Source organism: Cucurbita pepo, chromosome 16, assembly GCF_057944985.1.
Source record: "Cucurbita pepo subsp. pepo isolate OVF chromosome 16, ASM5794498v1, whole genome shotgun sequence".
Taxonomy (NCBI): Eukaryota; Viridiplantae; Streptophyta; class Magnoliopsida; order Cucurbitales; family Cucurbitaceae; genus Cucurbita; species Cucurbita pepo.
Window position 1 is genome coordinate 10,291,916 of NC_141813.1, and position 17,935 is coordinate 10,309,850.

General features: G+C 35.5%; 3 protein-coding genes and 2 non-coding genes across 8 annotated transcripts; all 5 read left to right on the top strand.

Annotated features, from left to right (window-relative positions):
- The first annotated feature begins 329 nt into the window (after positions 1-329).
- LOC111777908 (U1 spliceosomal RNA) lies at positions 330-490 on the top strand. The gene has a single exon (XR_002812434.2). It is a non-coding gene; the product is annotated as a U1 spliceosomal RNA (small nuclear RNA).
- A 965-nt stretch (positions 491-1,455) lies between these two features.
- LOC111777948 (U1 spliceosomal RNA) lies at positions 1,456-1,618 on the top strand. Its single transcript, XR_002812469.1, has one exon. It is a non-coding gene; the product is annotated as a U1 spliceosomal RNA (small nuclear RNA).
- A 2,637-nt stretch (positions 1,619-4,255) lies between these two features.
- LOC111777448 (RING/U-box superfamily protein) lies at positions 4,256-9,321 on the top strand. Of its 4 annotated transcripts, XM_023657061.2 has the most exons (5): positions 4,256-4,398; positions 4,727-5,018; positions 5,299-5,742; positions 7,984-8,030; positions 8,114-9,321. In XM_023657061.2, the coding sequence occupies exons 3-5, from the start codon at positions 5,427-5,429 to the stop codon at positions 9,062-9,064; spliced, it is 1,314 nt and encodes a 437-aa protein (XP_023512829.2). In that variant the 5' UTR covers positions 4,256-4,398; positions 4,727-5,018; positions 5,299-5,426; the 3' UTR covers positions 9,065-9,321. The 4 variants fall into 4 exon arrangements, with proteins under 4 accessions (XP_023512829.2, XP_023512828.2, XP_023512830.2 ...); XM_023657060.2 differs by lacking the exon at positions 4,727-5,018 and having other exon boundaries at positions 4,260-4,398; XM_023657062.2 differs by lacking the exon at positions 4,727-5,018 and having other exon boundaries at positions 4,260-4,398; positions 8,117-9,321.
- Positions 9,322-10,499: 1,178 nt separating this feature from the next.
- Positions 10,500-12,230, top strand: LOC111777585 (uncharacterized). Its single transcript, XM_023657244.2, has 2 exons — positions 10,500-10,939; positions 11,853-12,230. Exons 1-2 carry the CDS (start codon positions 10,550-10,552, stop codon positions 12,078-12,080), a joined length of 618 nt encoding a protein of 205 aa, XP_023513012.2. The 5' UTR covers positions 10,500-10,549; the 3' UTR covers positions 12,081-12,230.
- A 1,047-nt stretch (positions 12,231-13,277) lies between these two features.
- IMPL2 (inositol monophosphatase family protein) lies at positions 13,278-17,905 on the top strand. The gene is made up of 9 exons (XM_023656532.2): positions 13,278-13,753; positions 14,440-14,518; positions 14,705-14,799; positions 14,865-14,914; positions 15,177-15,301; positions 15,716-15,782; positions 17,033-17,122; positions 17,282-17,393; positions 17,467-17,905. The coding sequence occupies exons 1-9, from the start codon at positions 13,399-13,401 to the stop codon at positions 17,535-17,537; spliced, it is 1,044 nt and encodes a 347-aa protein (XP_023512300.2). The 5' UTR covers positions 13,278-13,398; the 3' UTR covers positions 17,538-17,905.
- Positions 17,906-17,935: the final 30 nt, after the last annotated feature.

Here is a 17,935-nt window from a genome sequence, read left to right on the forward strand (position 1 = left end):
GCCTGAAATGAAAAGCTCAAAGAAGACAATATCTGCTAGCGATGATATAGGCTTCTATTATAATGATAATTAATAATTTTATAATTGAAGTTGGATATTTAAGTCACGGAATCCCTCTACCAATGGAATGGTAGAGTTTTGTTTTGTTTTAAAAATCCGAACGAAGTTTATATATTTGCCGAAAGTAAGAGAGGGGAAAAAAGGCATTTTCAAGAAAAGAATAAACTAAATAGGTCTGCCCAAAGTGGAATATCAGTCCCACATCGAAAGAAGCGACAAGAAGAAATGGACGAATGGGTATAAAAGGCAAGCAACTGGCCCGTTTAAACATACTTACCTGGACGGGGTCTTTGGGCGATCATGAAGGCCCATGGCCTAGGTTAGTGACCTCCATTGCACTTCGGAGGGGTGCTCGCCTAAGGTCTGTCCAAAGTGTCAGAGCCTACGTCATAATTTGTGGCAGCGGGGGCCTGCGTTCGCGCGGCCCCTAACCAAACCAGTCAGTTTCATAAAGTATTTATTATATTTATTAAATATTTTACTATATAATTTGTATATGTTGTATTAATATTATTCCTTATCTTATTAATACTACATAAAATTTACCATTTAATTGTACATTTTTTATTCTTTCCAAAAGCAATATATTGTACTAACAATATTTTTCAAACTATATAAAAAAATTAACAAATAATTTGTAATTAAAATTTTTAAACTTTTGCATTTTAAATCGATTCTAGATGTTTATTTATTTTGCATTGAACATATAAAACAAAATTTAATTAAAATATATTTAGAAAAATTACAATACATGTTTATTTTTAAAATAAAAATCTTTAAAAGAAAAGAAAAAAGGGGGAAAAAAAAAAAAAGAAAAAAGTATTGGGATGCTTGCGTGTAAGGGGAAAAACATGGTGGTTTTGCTTAATCTCCACTCTATTTTTCATCCCTAAATTAATTATCCCCACTTTCACCTTTTTCTTTTCATTTATTTATTTTCTCTATTATTCTCTCTACTGTTTTTTTTTTAATTATATTCACTTTTTATTTTAAATACTATTATTTTAGATATATGTTTATCTAAGGGACAATTAATGTATAAAAAGTAGTAGACGTATCACAAAAGATATGGTTAAAGTTATTTAAATATTTAGTGTCTCGAACAACATGAATAGAGTTCAAAACTATGGATTGAGTTATCGAGTTGTTCATTTTTTAATTAATTTTAAGAAACTTTATTATCCACTAACATATTACATTCAGAATTAGAATCTCAAAAGATATTTACACATTACCAATATTTTAAATATTTTTTTAATTTTTTTTAAAAACTTAAACTTATTCACTTTGAAAATGCTGAATAAGGCTTAGTTTCTATTAGTCCCACATCGACAGAATCTAAAAGAAGATACATGGCGATTGAGTATAAAATGAAAGCAACAGGCTTCGATAAACATACTTACCTGGACGGGGTTTTTGGGCGATCAAGAAGGTCCATGGCCTAGGTTAGTGTCCTCCATTGCACTCCTGGAGGGGTGCTACTCTAAGGTCTGTCCGACGTGGCAGAGCCTACGTCATAATTTGTGGTAGTGGGGGCCTGCGTACGCGCGGCCTCTACCCATTTCAAAGTCTTCTAATCATTCATCGTCTTTGTTCTAGTTTGGTATTTTGATACAAGTCAAGTATGAATTTTTTACCATTTTTTTTTCATGTTGTTTGACTATAGATTTGATCAAGAATTCTCTTAATCGTCGAAAACGGTTATCAAATGGTATCTCGACTAGAAATCAGGTCATGATACCACCACAAATGGTATCGAGATTAAGAGATTAAGTCCTCACATCTTACATACTCCATGAATCTTCACATCTTATATACTCCACGAGAAGGTAGAAATTAGGTTCGGTATCTCCAATTTGAATATAACCCATTGATTAGGTCATCAAGTATGCCTTTGTCCCATATCGATAAAGTTTTGAAGAAAAGATGGTCGAATGAGTACAAAATGAAAGCAATGAGCCACATGTTAGAAATACTTATCTGGACGGGGTGTTGGGGCGATCATGAAGGCCCATGGCCTAGGTTAGTGACTTCCATTGCACTTCGAATGGGTGCTCACTTAAGGTCTGTCCATAAATACCATGTGTTTATGCAACTTCAAAGGATTGTACTTTGACCTCAAGCGAGACAGAAATGGAGTCGGTCCCTCTACAATTTATTCTAGAGATGAATATGGACGACTATTTAGTCATAGTCGATATTTATTGAATTGATATCTCAAAATTTTGTTCATCACGCAACTTTTCGATTCATTGAAAGTACATGTATGCATGTCTTAGACAAGCATCCATGACCCTCCTATTTTTTAACGCTAATTCATCGACTTGTGTGGGACTCTTTTAATGAAGACGTCATTGTCGTAGTGTGTTTGTTTATATCGATATGCTTTTATATTTTGGACTCCAAATACAGTAATATAATTTTCATGATACAAACAAATTAATTTGAATTTTCGAACTTTAGAACCCGAATATAAATATCAAATACTACCGCACTAGCATAATCGATAATTAATAAATAAAAAAAGATATGTTGAAGATATATAGAACGTAGGAAATTTATATGAGTTCCACATCGAAAGAAATGAGTGGAAGAAACGGGACGAATATATAGAAAAGACAAGCAACTGGCCCATTTAAACATACTTAACGTTGTCTTTCGACGATCCTATTATAAATTATACGAGATTATAAAATCATAATTATACTAATCTTTAATGTTCTTAAATTAATTAATAATACTAACCACAATTAGTTTGTGGGTTATAAATATATTATCACATCAATTTAGCTAAATCAATTATATAAATAAATTAAATTATTAAATACACAATAAACAATAATTCTAGATTAAAAAATAATTGTTAATTCATATAATAATTGATATCCTTAATCAGAAACAAAATTTAAATAATATATATTTTAAAAAATTAAATAGCAAAAATTAAAAAATACTCTTAAAATTATAAATTCAATTTAAAAAAAAAAGATTAAAACCCACATTAATAATTATTTAAATAAAATGTTTAAATTTTCATAAATAAATTAATTCAAATTTTGTTTCTCTTAATTATATTTCATGTTTTAAAATTGTTAATATTTTTTTTTCTTTTTAATTATATTTTTATTTAAGTAGTATTGATGATATTATAATTTTTAATTGTTAATTATATTTCTAAATTAAAAAATAATTGTTAATTCATATAATAATTGATATCCTTAATCAGAAACAAAATTTAAATGAAATATATTTTAAAATATATATAATACATATTTAAAAAAATAAAATATAAAAAGGGAAAATAAAAGAAAAGTAGTGGGATGCTTGCGTGTAATGTGAAAAGCATGGTTTTGCTTAATTTTCACTCTCTATTTTTATTTCATATTTAAATAATTAATTTTAACACATCAATTATCATATTAATTTAATATTAATTTATGTAAATGATGGTATGGTCTTTTAGTTTTACACGTTTATTTTAATTTATTTTAAGGAATAAAAATAAAAACTATTTAAGAGTATTTTTTTTAATTTTTTAAAATATATAAATGAAATAAATCTAAAGTTTAAAGTACTTTATTACTTTAACCTTTAACTTTTGAGTTTTGTAAGACCCATTTGATAATATTTTTATTTCATTTTTTATTACAAAATAATAATAATAATAATAATAATAATGTTTAGTAATTATTTTTTTTTCTGTATTATTTTACTCTCTAAAAAAATTATAATTTCATCAATACTACTTAAATAAAAATATAATTAAAAAGAAAAAAAAATATATTAACAATTTTAAAACATGAAATTAATTAAGAGAAACAAAATTTGAATTAATTTATTTATGAAAATTTAAACATTTTATTTAAATAATTATTAATGTGGGTTTTAATTTTTTTTTAAAATTGAATTTATAATTGGACCACCAATTCTTTATATATATATTATTTATTTATATAAATAGCAATAATAGTGCTCAAGTACAGAGCTACTTAAAGCATACTTTTGAGTAATTTTTATTTTATTTTATTTTTATTTTTTAAAGTAATTTGAAATATAATAATAATAAAATACACGTAGGCATCATGGCGGAAAAGCCCCGAAGTAACGACCGTACATAAAAAGAATACTTAAACCGCCGTTAACTTCGAAATGTTACTATTGTGGAAGATTCTCCAAATGCCCTAACGCCGTTAATTAAACCGTTTGGAACTACCCTTTCAGTCTTTCTGTGTTGTGAAGAAAACCAGCTTCAGCCCTCTTCCTCCATTTCTCCCTCTAAAACCCTCTCTCTCTCTCCTCTTTCTCTCTCTTTCGAGTTTGAGATTGGGCTCTGTGAAGGTACGCTTTAGATCATTTCGGTATATTATTGATTGCTTTTGTTTGAATTAATGGAGTTTCAGAATCTAATGAGGCTTTTGTTTTTTTGTTTGTTTTCATTAGTTTGGAGGTTTTCAGTATTAAGTTTTTGGTTTTGTATGTTTAGTTTTTTAATTTTTAGTTTTTATTTTTTATGGTGGCATTTGATTGAATTTGTTTGCGTATTGTATGCTAATTGTTCGGATCTCGCTGACTTGTTTAAGCGATTGAATCTCTGTTTTTCTTTTTCGAATTTCTAATTTTAGGGTTTTCAATTTAGACTTACTCACAGCTTCCACAAATTTTGCAGATTGAACCGAATCTGTGTCCATTTATTCCGTGAAAAGAAGAGTTTCTTGTGCGGTTGTGTTTGTCTGTGTTTTCAGTGAGTGTGATTAATTAGTACCAATACCCATTGGGTGAAGGTAGAAACTCGACGCTTTTGTAATGGAGGGTGTTTTTGATTGGAAGTCCCGGTTTGCTTAAAGAACTAGGAAAAGCTTAGGATTTCCATCTTATGGTCGATGTGCTTTCTTGTGTGGTGGTGATCATATAGTGATTTGGAAATGGGAATCGAAATCCAAGAATTTATTTCCCATCGGGTAACTTTTGTGTACTCTAAATGTTATTTCTTCAGTTTAGGAGATGCTTTTGTCTGAACTTTGAGAATCACGTTTGTTTTTGTTCTATTTTTAGTTGGAAAAGGTTCGTGTAGTTAAGTTATATTGGATTAAGAGGTTTTGATCAAATGATATTATTACATTGAAAAAATTAGGTGGTTTTCTATGATTTGTGGATGGGTTTCTGTATATTCTAGTGTTTATATCGTTTCCTGGCCTTATAGTCCTATCTTATGATAATCTCTGTTTATCATGATTATAGGTAATATACAGTTTGGCGTTTCCTTGAGAGGCATGGTGCTGGGGTTATTCTCAAAGTTCTACGTTTGAAGATCTTCAGCAACTCTTGTGGCGAAGTCATAAAAACCATAATCTTGGTCCTTCTCCAGCATGGGATCTGCGTGTTGTGTTGCTGCTAGGGAAAATACTATAGTTAGTGGATCTGGAAGTGAAACCTTATGTAGGAATATGAGGTATTCTCCTAGTTGGAGCTTTCGATGGGATAATCGTGGACGAGTAGCTGGCGAAGAGACTTCGATAAATTGGTTTTCTGATGGTGTTAGTCGCAATGATAGAGTGGAACTGAAATATGAGTCAGCGTATGCATCCGAGGATGGAAGTCCACTTGAACATCTCCGTAGACGTACATGGCAAAAGTCTCCACCGCCAGAAGGCACAACTAATAATTTGAGGACTCCTAGTTCAGGTAATCACCCAGATGGTAGGATTTAAAAGTTTCTAAATTCGAATATAACTCCGAAAAAATCTTACTTTTTCATTCCCCTTTATATTCTCCATTTGATTTTGCATTTTTCAGTCTCCTGTTTTTAACAAGTATGCATGCACTGAACTCTTTGTTAATTTATTTTCAATCTCATCGGTTAAAGAACCTAGATCTTAGTTATTGTTTAGAATCAATAAAGCATGAACATCAATGAAGATATGACAGAAATTCCATGGACACAATGTCGCTTCTAAAATAATAGAAGGGAGTACTTGAAAGATTATACTCGACTCTGTCTCACCTGAGCAAGCAAAAGAACATGGGAGAACAACTAAGCCTCTAATGGCACCTGCCACATAGCTAGCAAAACATCTAGGTCTCTAATTATTGCAACTTCTGGTTACTCTAGTTTGTTTTGTCCTGTGGCTCAGTTTGTTCGTCTCTTTCTGATTTTTGTGTGTAGGCATTTTTTCTATTTTGCATCGAACATCAAATGGAAATTTCCTGCTTTTTTGGAATGCATGGTTATCCGAACTAGCTTTTTGGTTATGTTTTTGTTTTTTATTATTGAAAATATGTAGTACGGGTGTATTAATTATTAAAATGACCGATGTAACCGAGAGGGACCGACATGATTAGCGTTAGTTCATTCTGAAGAGTGATGAAATCAGTCGTAGAAAAACTGATTGATTGGTTGGTGACCCTTGTTAATAACGCATTGCTATTTTTCTTTTTGTTCAAACCTCACTTTCACTCACTCTCTCAACTACATCTCCCTCTCGTTCTTATTATAAGTGCTCCTCTACCCAACTTTATAACCTTTATCAGTACCTTCATTTTATCTTTTACACTTCACTTTCTATATCGCAAGTTCTTCCTACTAGCACTGCTCCACCCTGCCTCACCTACCCCATTACTCTCATTACTATCCCCATGGTTAACCGAACTAGCTTTTTAGTTTGAGGTTGAGGGTTCGAGTCCCTCCTTCCGCTCAAGGCTTCGTCGTTTATTGGTAACGAGTAGAGTGCATAAGCACTCTTAGAAATAGAGGCGAGCTGCACCCCTTGTATAGGGTTCCAAACCAATGTTTTCTTTATTGAAAATATGTGGTGGGGGTGAATTAATTATTAAAAGGACTGATCAAACCGAGAGGGACCAACATGATTAGCATTAGTTCATTCTTACGAGTGATGAAATCAGTTGTAGAAATATTGATTGGTTGGTTGGTGACCCTTGTTAATAATGCATTGCTATTTTTCTTCTTTTTCAAATCTCACCTTTTATTTACTCTCTCAACTTAGTCTCCCCTCATTCTTACTAAAAGTGCTTCTCTACCATACTTTATCACCTCTATCAGTACCAGCATTTTTTCTCTCATCCTTTCACTTTCAATATCGCTCGTTCTTCCTACCAGCACTGCTCCTCCCTGCCTCACCCACCCCATTATTCTAATTTCTACCTCCATTTTTTCTCGAATCCTTTCGCTCTCCACTGTTCATTCTTCCTACCAGCACCACCCACCCACACCGTTATCTCTCTCTCTTGCGTTGCAGTCTAATTTGTCTGTTGCCCTTCTCTGATCAATATTGTTTACCCATGCATAAACGGTAACAGCTGCTCAATTTGGAGTCTGCCTACCTATTGCAAGAGCTATAGTTCAGTCTATAAGTCTTCGTAAACCGTCGGAAATCATTGGTTTCTATCTTATCTGTGCAGTTTGGTCTTTGGTTTTAACCCTACTCAACTAAATCCAACCACGTCTAATCCTTAATGTGTGCAACTTGCAAGTTTGTGCAAATTGAACAGACAAAGGATTGAAGAAAATGAAATTATTTTTTTGTTCATTTTTTTTTCTGGGGAGAGGGGCGGTTGAGGTTGTATTTCCAGATAATAATTCATGGTATCCAATTATGGAGTTTTTTTCTTAAATTTGTTTTTATCAATGTTTATTAAATTAGTGGTATTATTCTTGGTTTTTGCTCTTACTGAGATTCTTATTTTGCTGACAAATAACTGAGAAAAATGGTTTATTAATGGTACTTTCTATAAAACCTTATGGATACAAGATGGTACCTTCTACAAATTAAACTTGTTCAATTGAAGATTCTTGCAAATACTTTGTTTCTCCCCTCCACCTGATTAAATGGTTTAATTACCAGTTTAAAGACAGGTAGCCTTTTTTTATTGTGTTCATGTCTCACATCAGCTTGTTGTTCATGGCAGGTCAATCAAATTCAAGGAATGTATCCACAGATGTGAGTTTAGAACAGGTAACATAAGGTCTTTTCCAGTTAAGTTTTTCTAAACCCGATAGTCCTATGGTCCGTTGAGATGCAATTTTCTCTGTTCCAAGCAGGTGAAGGAGGCTATGGATTCTCCCACAGCCTCATATAAGTCTCCTGCAAAATTGTCACTTTCATTGCCTTCAACTTCATCTTTGTCAACCTCTCCTTTGTCATCACAGAGCTATCTGCCTCCAACCAATTCATCCCTAACAAGATGTACCCATCGATCTCCAGGACATCAGCTGTTGCGTCAAGGTTCTGACAACCGAATCCGAGGATTAAAATCACCAGGTAGCTGTTTAGCTTCTGAAGATAGACCAAGGCTTCCCTCTTGGAGCAACGAATCGGTCCGTGACTCACATGGAGGGTCTTCAGATTGTTGGTCTGTCCATGCTTTCTCTGAGCTCATGGCCACTTCTCATCGAGAAAGATGGTCTTTTGATAGTGACTCTTTCGGCTTTAACGGTGAGAAAATAGCCAGGTCTAGTAGTCGAATTTCAACCTCCTCAGTTGATTTGCAAACTTGCGGAGTTTGCTCAAAACTATTGACCGAGAAATCCTCATGGAGTAGCCAAAGGATCATTGCTAACAACGAGCTTTCTGTTGCTGCTGTACTAACCTGTGGACATGTTTATCATGCCGATTGCTTGGAGAGTATGACACCCGAGATTTACAAGTACGACCCCGCTTGTCCCGTTTGTACCTTCGGGGAGAAGCACACGCAGAAGCTGTCCGAAAAGGCGCTTAAAGCTGAAATGGACTGGAAGAGTCTATACAAGAGATCCAAAAACTGTAATGCAGATAGCCATTTTGAAGCAAACAATCCTTTCAAAAACCATGCCCGTCTCGAAAAGGGCTCTAGAATGTCTGCGAGTTCTAGCACGAGAAGCTCCTCAGGAAAGCCGTTCTTGAAACGGCACTTCTCCTTCGGCTCGAAGGGATCTTCTAGAGTGATGTCTGATAATCATCACTCCACAAGAAGGAAAGGTTTCTTCTGGGCAAAATCTAGCAAAGTATGAAAGATTTTAACAGTCCCGTCATGTCGCATTCATGAAACAGTGGAACCATGGCCATAAGCAGCTCTGTTCCGTGGTCCATTGCAGGCAGCGAAATGGTGCTGCTCCCTCGATCCGGGTGCCTTCCAGGAATTGTTTGTAGTGTTTGAATGTTTCATGAAACAGGAATTGTGAGTCAACTTCATAACTCCAATTTAAAGGTCTGTATACATATCAAAGATATGATATATATATATATAAATGTTATTGAGTTGAAATTCTTTCACACTCTCTTTTGTGTAAAACAGATTCCAATACCCCAATCTTCCTATGATCTTGTGAGCACCATACTCCCCTCTATTTATGTCATCTTATTGACAAACATTTTTGTTTTTGTTTTTTTTAGTTTGATTGAACCATCGACTTTTAATATAATGATTTGTATTTGATCTATTTATCTACCCTTGATGATTGCATTTTTCTCTTAGTTAATTTTCTTCATTTATTTTCTCTTAGTTATTATTGACGTAAAACATGTATTATTGACCGATGATAACAATATTCAACTGACCAAAAAAAAAACGTCTGTCTGGTGGAGACCATATTCACGCTGGTACCGTAGTAGGTAAACTTGAAGGGAGAAGAGACATCACTTTAGGCTTTGTTGATTTACTAGGTGATGATTTTGTTGAAAAAGATCGAAGCCGCGGTATTTATTTCACTCAAGATTGGGTCTTTTTACTAGGTGTTCTGCCAGTGGCTTCCGGTGGTATTCACGTTTGGCAAATGCCTGCTCTAACCGAGATTTTTGGAGATGATTCTGTACTACAATTTTGCGGAGGAACTTTGGGGCACCCTTGGGTAATGCACCAAGTGCCGTAGCTAACCGAGTAGCTCTAAAAGCGTGTGTACAAGCTCGTAATAGGGACCTGATCTTGCTCGTGAGGGTAATGAAAGGACCTGATCTTGCTCGTGAGGGTAATGAAATTATCTGTGAGGCTAATAAATTGAGTCCTAAACTAGCTGCTGCTTGTGGAAAAAAAAAAAAAAAAACTTTAGTTTTGGATAAAAACCATTATTATTTTATTTCAAAAGTACTCTTTAAAAATACTCTTTATTTTTAAAGTTTTATTAACACGCTTTAACCTTTAAAAAAAAAGTTCAACAATGTTTTTACGGTAAATATACATTTTAATTTCGTATTTATTAAATACAAAAATAAACATAAAATTTTGAAGGATTTTTTAAAGAACAAATAATAAGAAGGCTGTCGTTTGTAACAGAATAGGGTGATGAGAACTCCGACATCATCAATCCAAAAACCCATGCAAACCCTCACCAATGCACACGTGTCCCAAGGCATCCCACACGTGGGCAGCTCATATCTATTCTGTGTACACGTGTGGAATTCTCTCCTTTACATGCAAACCCCATCTGTATTTAAATTCCCCCAACCTCTGTGCTTTTAATTCGACTTCAAAGCTTCACCAATTTTCAGAGCCTTCAACAATGGCGAATGTACGTGACGAGTTCGGCAACCCGGTCCAGCTGACTGACGAGCGCGGGAACCCGGTTCAGCTGACTGATGAATTCGGCAACCCCGTGCAACTCACTGGAGTTGCCACCACTGGGTCCCAGCCGGTTGGGAACCCGGTTCAGATGAGTGAGGAATTCGGCAACCCCATGCACCCGACCGGAGTTTCCACCACTGGGTTCAACCCCGTTGGGGGCCCGGTTCAGATGAGTGAGGAATTGGGCAACCCTATGCACCCTACCGGAGTTGCCACCACTGTGTCCAAGCCCGTGTCGAGTGGCGGGGACGTTGTTGGCCGGACGCAGCCCCTTAGGGAAGGCCATGATGCCTCCCTGGCTCGTTCTAGCAGCTCCAGCTCTAGCTCGGTGAGTAAATTATGAATTTGGAGCTTTTACACTCGAGTAAAAAAGAGGTACAAAGGGTATGTTAATGAACAGAGATCACGTTGGAATAGAAGTTATCCCGATGATAAGGGATATAATAGACTTAAAAGAATTGAACTCTAAAGTTAAACATGTTTTGTTTGGAGTAATCATGTCGGTGATCGAGTCATATATTGGTGATGGGTGACCAAAAATCTAGAAAAAAAACTGGTTAGTGAGGATAGCTTTCCACATAGAAGCGAGAAATAAGTAAGGTCAAACATGCGTGAAAGAACTCGTATCGGTCTGTGATCACTCTTTGTAACAAGTAGTAAGTAACGTGGTCATTTGGTCATGCAATGATATAGGTCAATCTCGGATTACTGTCTATAATGTAATCTTTACTCTGATTACTTTTTGAGACGAAACGAGAAGTAAGTAACGTGATCATTTGGTCACAATGATAGGTAAATCTCGTGTTACGGTCTACGATGTAATCTTTACTCTTTGAAACGAAACGAGAAGTAACTTGATGATTTGGTTATAAGGCTATAGGTAAATGTCGGGTTACTGTCTATGATGTGAAATCTTTCCTCATCATAAATCTTTAACGAGAAGCAAGTAACGTGATCATATAGTCACAAGGATATAGGTAAATGTTGGGTTACAGTCGCGTTACGAGAAGTAAGTAACGCAATCATTTGGTCACAAGGATATAGGTAAATGTCAGGTCACTGTCAATGATGTGAAGTCTTTTCACTGTCATATATCTTTTCTCTTTGAAATGAAACGAGAAGTAAGTAACATGATCTTTGGTCCATGTCGGGTTATTAAGTGTCAAATCTATTAGATGTTTATCCTTTGAACTTCAAAGACGATAAGGGAATGATCTTGAAGATATGATGATGTTGTGCAGTCGGAGGACGACGGGCAAGGCGGGAGGAGGAAGAAGAAGAAGGGGTTGACGCAGAAGATAAAGGAGAAGTTAACAGGAAAACACAAGGAGGCAGGGACGACGATGACAACGGGGGCGGGGCACCACCAGAGTACCACCGTGACATCGACGGTGGACGTGGAACACCATGAACATGGGAAGAAGGGGGTTCTGGAGAAGATCAAAGAGAAACTTCCTGGCCACCATTAGTCCACAAATGTGTGTGTGTTAATTAGTGTTCATATGAATGATATGTTGTGTTTTATGAATTTAGGTGTGGTTTTGGTTGGATATGTCTCCAACTATCTTGGAAGTGTGTGGTTTTCTGTTTGAATTTAATTTGTAGAACTCTTTTTTGTATATATTTTTTTTTTATTTTAATTTCAGGTTAGTTGGTTGGTTGGTTGCTTTGAAATTACTAAATATTTTTAAATTAATCAAAATATTATTAATACTTAGTACTTTATTATTTAAAAATTTTAATTATATTTTTAAAATTTTCAGAATATATTTATTAATGGAAATTATTAAATATTTTGTTATTAAAAAATACAATTTTAAATTGTTTTAAATTCTCGGAATATTTTAAAACTTTTTTAAAGGTTTAAAACTATCCTTATAATTATGAAATCAAAATATTTACGAGAATGCCTGAATACTTAAAAAAGAAAAAAAAGTTTATTACCGTTAAAATATGAACTAATGTTGATGCAAGTCGGACCAAAGTGGGGTCGAGTTGGAAACGGTTGTAATACTTTGTATGCTGAAGAGCAAAAGGAGTAATCCCTCCAAGGAGGGACTCTCGTCTGACTAGTTGGTGAGGGCAATAACTAATCAAGACGATGATCAGTAGTTGGTCCGAGAGGATGATCAGTCATACTGGGACTAATACACGACCCAAACTCTTACGGGAGACTATTAGTCCCAAACTCCTACGGGAGACAATAGTGGGGAAATTTTCGCTATGAGCGAAAGCGAAGGCCTACAGGTCATGAACTTTTTTTCTCGAAGAAGAAGCAAAGACGGGATCTAGGGAATAAGGATCGGTTTGTGCCAGTAGCCACGGTAATACAGAGGATGCAAGCATTATTCGAAATAATTGGTCGTACTTTAAGTGGCTTTTTAAGTCCGCCATCAAATTCCAAAGGTTAACCTGATATACACGGTAGAAATTACTGAACTAGAGTATTTTTAAAACTTCTTTATTACATTTTAAAAATGTATAGATATTATTTAAATGAGTTTTAATATATATATATATATATATATATTAAATTATAGGTATTAAGGAGAATTTTGACATTAATGTTTTTTTTTTAAAAAATAAAAATAAAAATAAGTGTTTTTTTTTTAGTGAAATTGGAAATTAAAGTGTATTTTTATTAATTAAACCCACAAAAATAATACCAAAAGCTCTTTCCCAGCGGCCCGCTCATCCTCTCCCACTGTTTCACGGATTCCTCGCTCTCTCCCCCACTGATTCTTCCCTTTTACTTCCATTGCAGTCCCCCCTCTCCTGCTCGCTACAATGTTCTCTCTTTCGCATTCAATTTCTCAATCCGCCACCAATTTCCCCTCTCTTTCGACCCCTGCAATTCCCTTTAAACCCACCTTTCTTTTGTCCCATTTCTCCACTTTATCACTACAATCGTCTCCTTCCCTCTCCGTTTCTCTCCCTTGCCGCCGTTCCCAGTTCGGTTCTTCAGTAATGTCGTCCAATTCCCAGTTCTCTAACATTGTGGACACTTCCATTGACATGGGTTTTGATGATCACGACCTCGATCGATTTGCCGAAGTTGCGAACAGGGTCGCGGATGCTGCTGGGGAAGTGATTCTGAAGTACTTTCGCAAGAAATTTGAGATCATTGATAAGGCGGATTTCAGTATGTTTTTGTTTATGTTGGAGGGTTTTTTATGCTTTTTTTTTTTTTTTTTTTTTTTGTTTTTTTTTTTTTTTTTTGTTTTGTTTTGGGTGTAATGGGCTGGTAGTGTTGATGGGTAATGAAGTGTTTGATGAAATGCCAAGGTGAAATTTGTTAACAGATGATAAGATTAAGAGAGAAGGTTGTTGATTAGGAGGTGAAAATGCTGGGAGTTTCGAAGATGGTTCAATTGCTTGCGGGAGAAAAACGAAGTGATGAGTTTTTGAATGTGTTTATATTATCTGTTTCTGCATGCAAATAGATGTCAATGAAAATAAGAGAAAAAGGGATGGTACTTGATTTTTTTTTCCTTCAATTTTTCTATCTCTAGTCATTGATTCTTCTTTTAGAAGGTATAATTCTATGAAGAAAAAAGAGAAACGAGGAGAAGATAAAACATTTCTTCCCATACCATCTTCAAAGAAGATTATGAAAAGCCTCCCTAATTGGTAAAGTGTAGGTTGCTAGGCATATTTTTTGCCCGGAAATTCAATATCAAGACATTCGTATGTACAACAAAATCAGGCATTTGCTTATATGCTTTTTCACTTTTCATGGTTCACAACTAGTTATAAGGCCTTTTTCCGAAGTGCTGTGTACCTAATAACAAGGGTCTGGTTTTGGGGCTACTTTCTGAATCAATGCAGGTCCTGTGACTGTGGCTGATCAAGCAGCGGAGGAATCTATGGTTTCAGTTTTAATGGAGAACTTTCCTTCTCATGCTATGTTAGTTTTTTCCAACTTTTCTCGTTGGCTCTCAAAAACGATTGCCAAATCTTGCACGAGGCTAATATCTAACTAAAATTTCAATCCCTTGTGAAACTCTTATGTTTAACTCTAGTTGCTACCTAAAAAACGATGATGTCGATCTATGATGTGTCATTTCCTTATATAGATATGTTGTGACTGCAGATATGGTGAGGAAAAAGGATGGAGATGCAAAGAGAATTCAGCTGATTTTGTTTGGGTTTTAGATCCAATAGATGGCACAAAGAGTTTTATTACTGGTACTTTCCGGGTGTTCCTTCTTCCTTATCTGATTTAGTTGTTTATTGATCATCGGATGTTTCAGGAAAACCCCTATTTGGCACTCTGATTGCATTGTTATATAGAGGCAAACCAGTAAGGACAACCAACCACACTCTTCCTCTCTTATTGCATCATTATATTTCCTCCTTATTTAAGTGTGTAGTTTGTTCTATTGTTCAAAAAAGCCCCGACATTGGTTTCAAATCCAAATAATTTTGAATCAAATAGAAAGGAAACATAGTGATGCAGTTGTGAAGTTATAAATGGAGAAATGGAGATGAAAATATCTAAAAATGTATCCCCAATGTTCTACCTTTATCTGCTACATTAATGATAAGATGGTGTTGATCTTCAGATTCTGGGCATCATTGATCAGCCTGTTCTGAGAGAAAGATGGATAGGAATAAGTGGGAGGAGAACTGCATTGAATGGACAAAATGTATCTACAAGATCTTGTTCAGACATATCACAGGCCTATTTGTATGTTTTCCCTTTTATGGTGTTTTCTTCTCTTAGTTTCAAAGTTCAGGTTATTGCTATATTACGCATGGTGAGCAATAGGATTCTCAATCGTATTCGCATTATTTGTATGTTTCTTTAATGTTTTGGGATCTGTGCAGATATTGGAGGCAGGATAGAGAATCCTTTCCTTCTTTTTAAATAGTTTAGAATAAGACTTGAATGGGTAAGACTAAATGGACCAAAATTGAAATTAAATCTAGGAGTTCATGGAATAAGAAAAGGTAGGTAAAGCTTGGGAACCAAAATCTAGGCTCCAAAAGTTGATGGGTTTACTTTTACCTTCTATTCTCGGGTGTACGTGTTAAAAGCTTTTTCGCCCTTCTTTGTTTGGGTTCGTTTGGTTGTTTCTTATGAACCCTCTTGTCTGTGTAGATATACTACAAGCCCTCATTTATTCAGCGGAGAAGCCAACGAGGCATTTGCTCGTGTGAGGAACAAGGTATGCATGATAACGAAAATACTTAAATATTCTCAATATTTCTCATAGTGTTTTATGCCAAGATAAAAGATGTCTTTTCTCATTTTCTGATAAAATCATCGGAAGTTCACTTGATGTTTTATTTGGTGCACATGGTTAGAAAGAACCACAGATTTTGGAATTGATAGAAAGTTTTACCATCTCCAAGGGAGTGGAATGCAGTTTATGTCTTGGATCTCATCCATTAGGAATACACCAACGGACAGTAAACCTCAAAAGACAAGCAAAAGCAGAACTGAGGCAAGAACTATAACCAAAACTCTTAGAAAAACAAAATTGAACCTAGGAAAGGAGTGCTATTCTCCAAATATCTTCACACTTGATTAGGTTTTGGTGAAATGACATACACAAAAAAGCAGAAAAACAAAACCCGAGACAAACCCAAGCAACAGAAGGTGAATCAGACTCCCCACGCTCTCTTACATGCTGGCGCGTGGCTGTGGAGGCAAAATAGATCGGTTGTGTGTGTAGCTCACGCATAGCTTTTTTGGGCAAATGGTGGCGCAAACCTACTCTCTTTACAGCAGTGCTCCTCCTGAGGTGAGTGGTGTCGACAAATGGCCACTCTAACTTGGTGACCCAAACTTCAAACTGTAGCTCTACGTGAAAGTGAAGAAACCCGAACCGCAAAGGAAAATTCTAAACCCCTAGGAGTTGTGCTGATACCATCTACGTGTAAGTATGCACAAATGGAGGTTGTACATTTCCACTCGAGTCTAACATTACCTTATCCTCCAGGTGGAAAGTTAGAAATTCATTCTTGACGAGGTCTCAAGATGCTTCAAATGATGGCAAAACCTTCCGTTTGGCAAGGACTTCCCTTTCCCTTGATCTGGCGAATAACGCTCACTAAGTTCCTTTTTTGGTTTATTTACCCACTCCAAAATAGCATCCAATAGAAAAGCCAGTGGAAGTTGGATAAATCAATTTCGGAATGCATACTATGTTGTTAGAAGACAACTCACCGATCACCCTCAAACGGGTAGGTCTTGGTAGCTCAGAAGAAACGAGAATATGCACATGATTGTTATCACACATATCTCCGACTTAATTTACTCACTGTGATGAAGAAAGTTACTAGAATTGACTCTGAGCAGTTTTCACTTTATTCTTTATGGATATATATTTTATTGTTTTTCCTCTATCCCATCGGTCTAAAAGAGATCTTGAGCAAGTTCGATCTTATGTTCACAATCGACTTTGTTGTGCAGGTAAAAGTTCCCCTGTATGGTTGTGACTGCTACGCATATGCGCTTTTAGCATCTGGCTTTGTAGATCTTGTGATTGAATCTGGGCTCAAGGTAATTGGTTAGGCTGCCATATGCATAGTTTACTCATACACAATCATCGTTTTAATTCACGTGGCCAATTCGAGCTCATGCACTATTTATATGGCCATTTGATGCATTGAATTGCCTAGTATATGAAGATCTAATCAACATAGCTTGTAATTCTTTCAGCCCTATGATTTTCTCTCTCTAATACCCATAATCAAAGGGGCTGGTGGTGTGATAACCGATTGGAAAGGAGAGGAGCTTTATTGGGAAGCCTTGCCTAATTCCCCTGCAACAAGTAATGTACACTTTTATGTATACTTTTTAAAGTGTGCTCGTTTTACATAAAACTAAACTCTTCTTGATTTCAGGTTTTAATGTGTTAGCAGCTGGGGATAAAGTTATCCATCAACAAGCCCTTGAATCATTAAGATGGGACTGATAATTCTAGACACTCACAAGAGAGAATGGTTTGTGACTGCAACTTTTGGCCTCTTGGACTTAGTAACACAGAATAAATAAGCAAATGCAAAGCATATCTAGTCTAGGTTCATTTTTTAGAAGAAACAGATCCTTCCCTCTTCCCTCACTGTTCATGTTAACGTAGGGGTCTCATGTTAAGGGAGGGGCAATAGCTCTCTTAGACGGAGTTTAGTGCTTTTGACATAGCCAATCAGTGATTAAAATTGCCCGCCAATCGTAGATCGTATGGCTTATGGTTTCTTTGCATTACCTTAATAGGTTAAGAATATTAATCATGAGATCATTTCTTGAATACTGCCTATGAATGTATAATCTTCATTATGTGTACCTTGAGAAATTTCCAGGGAAGTGTTTTAA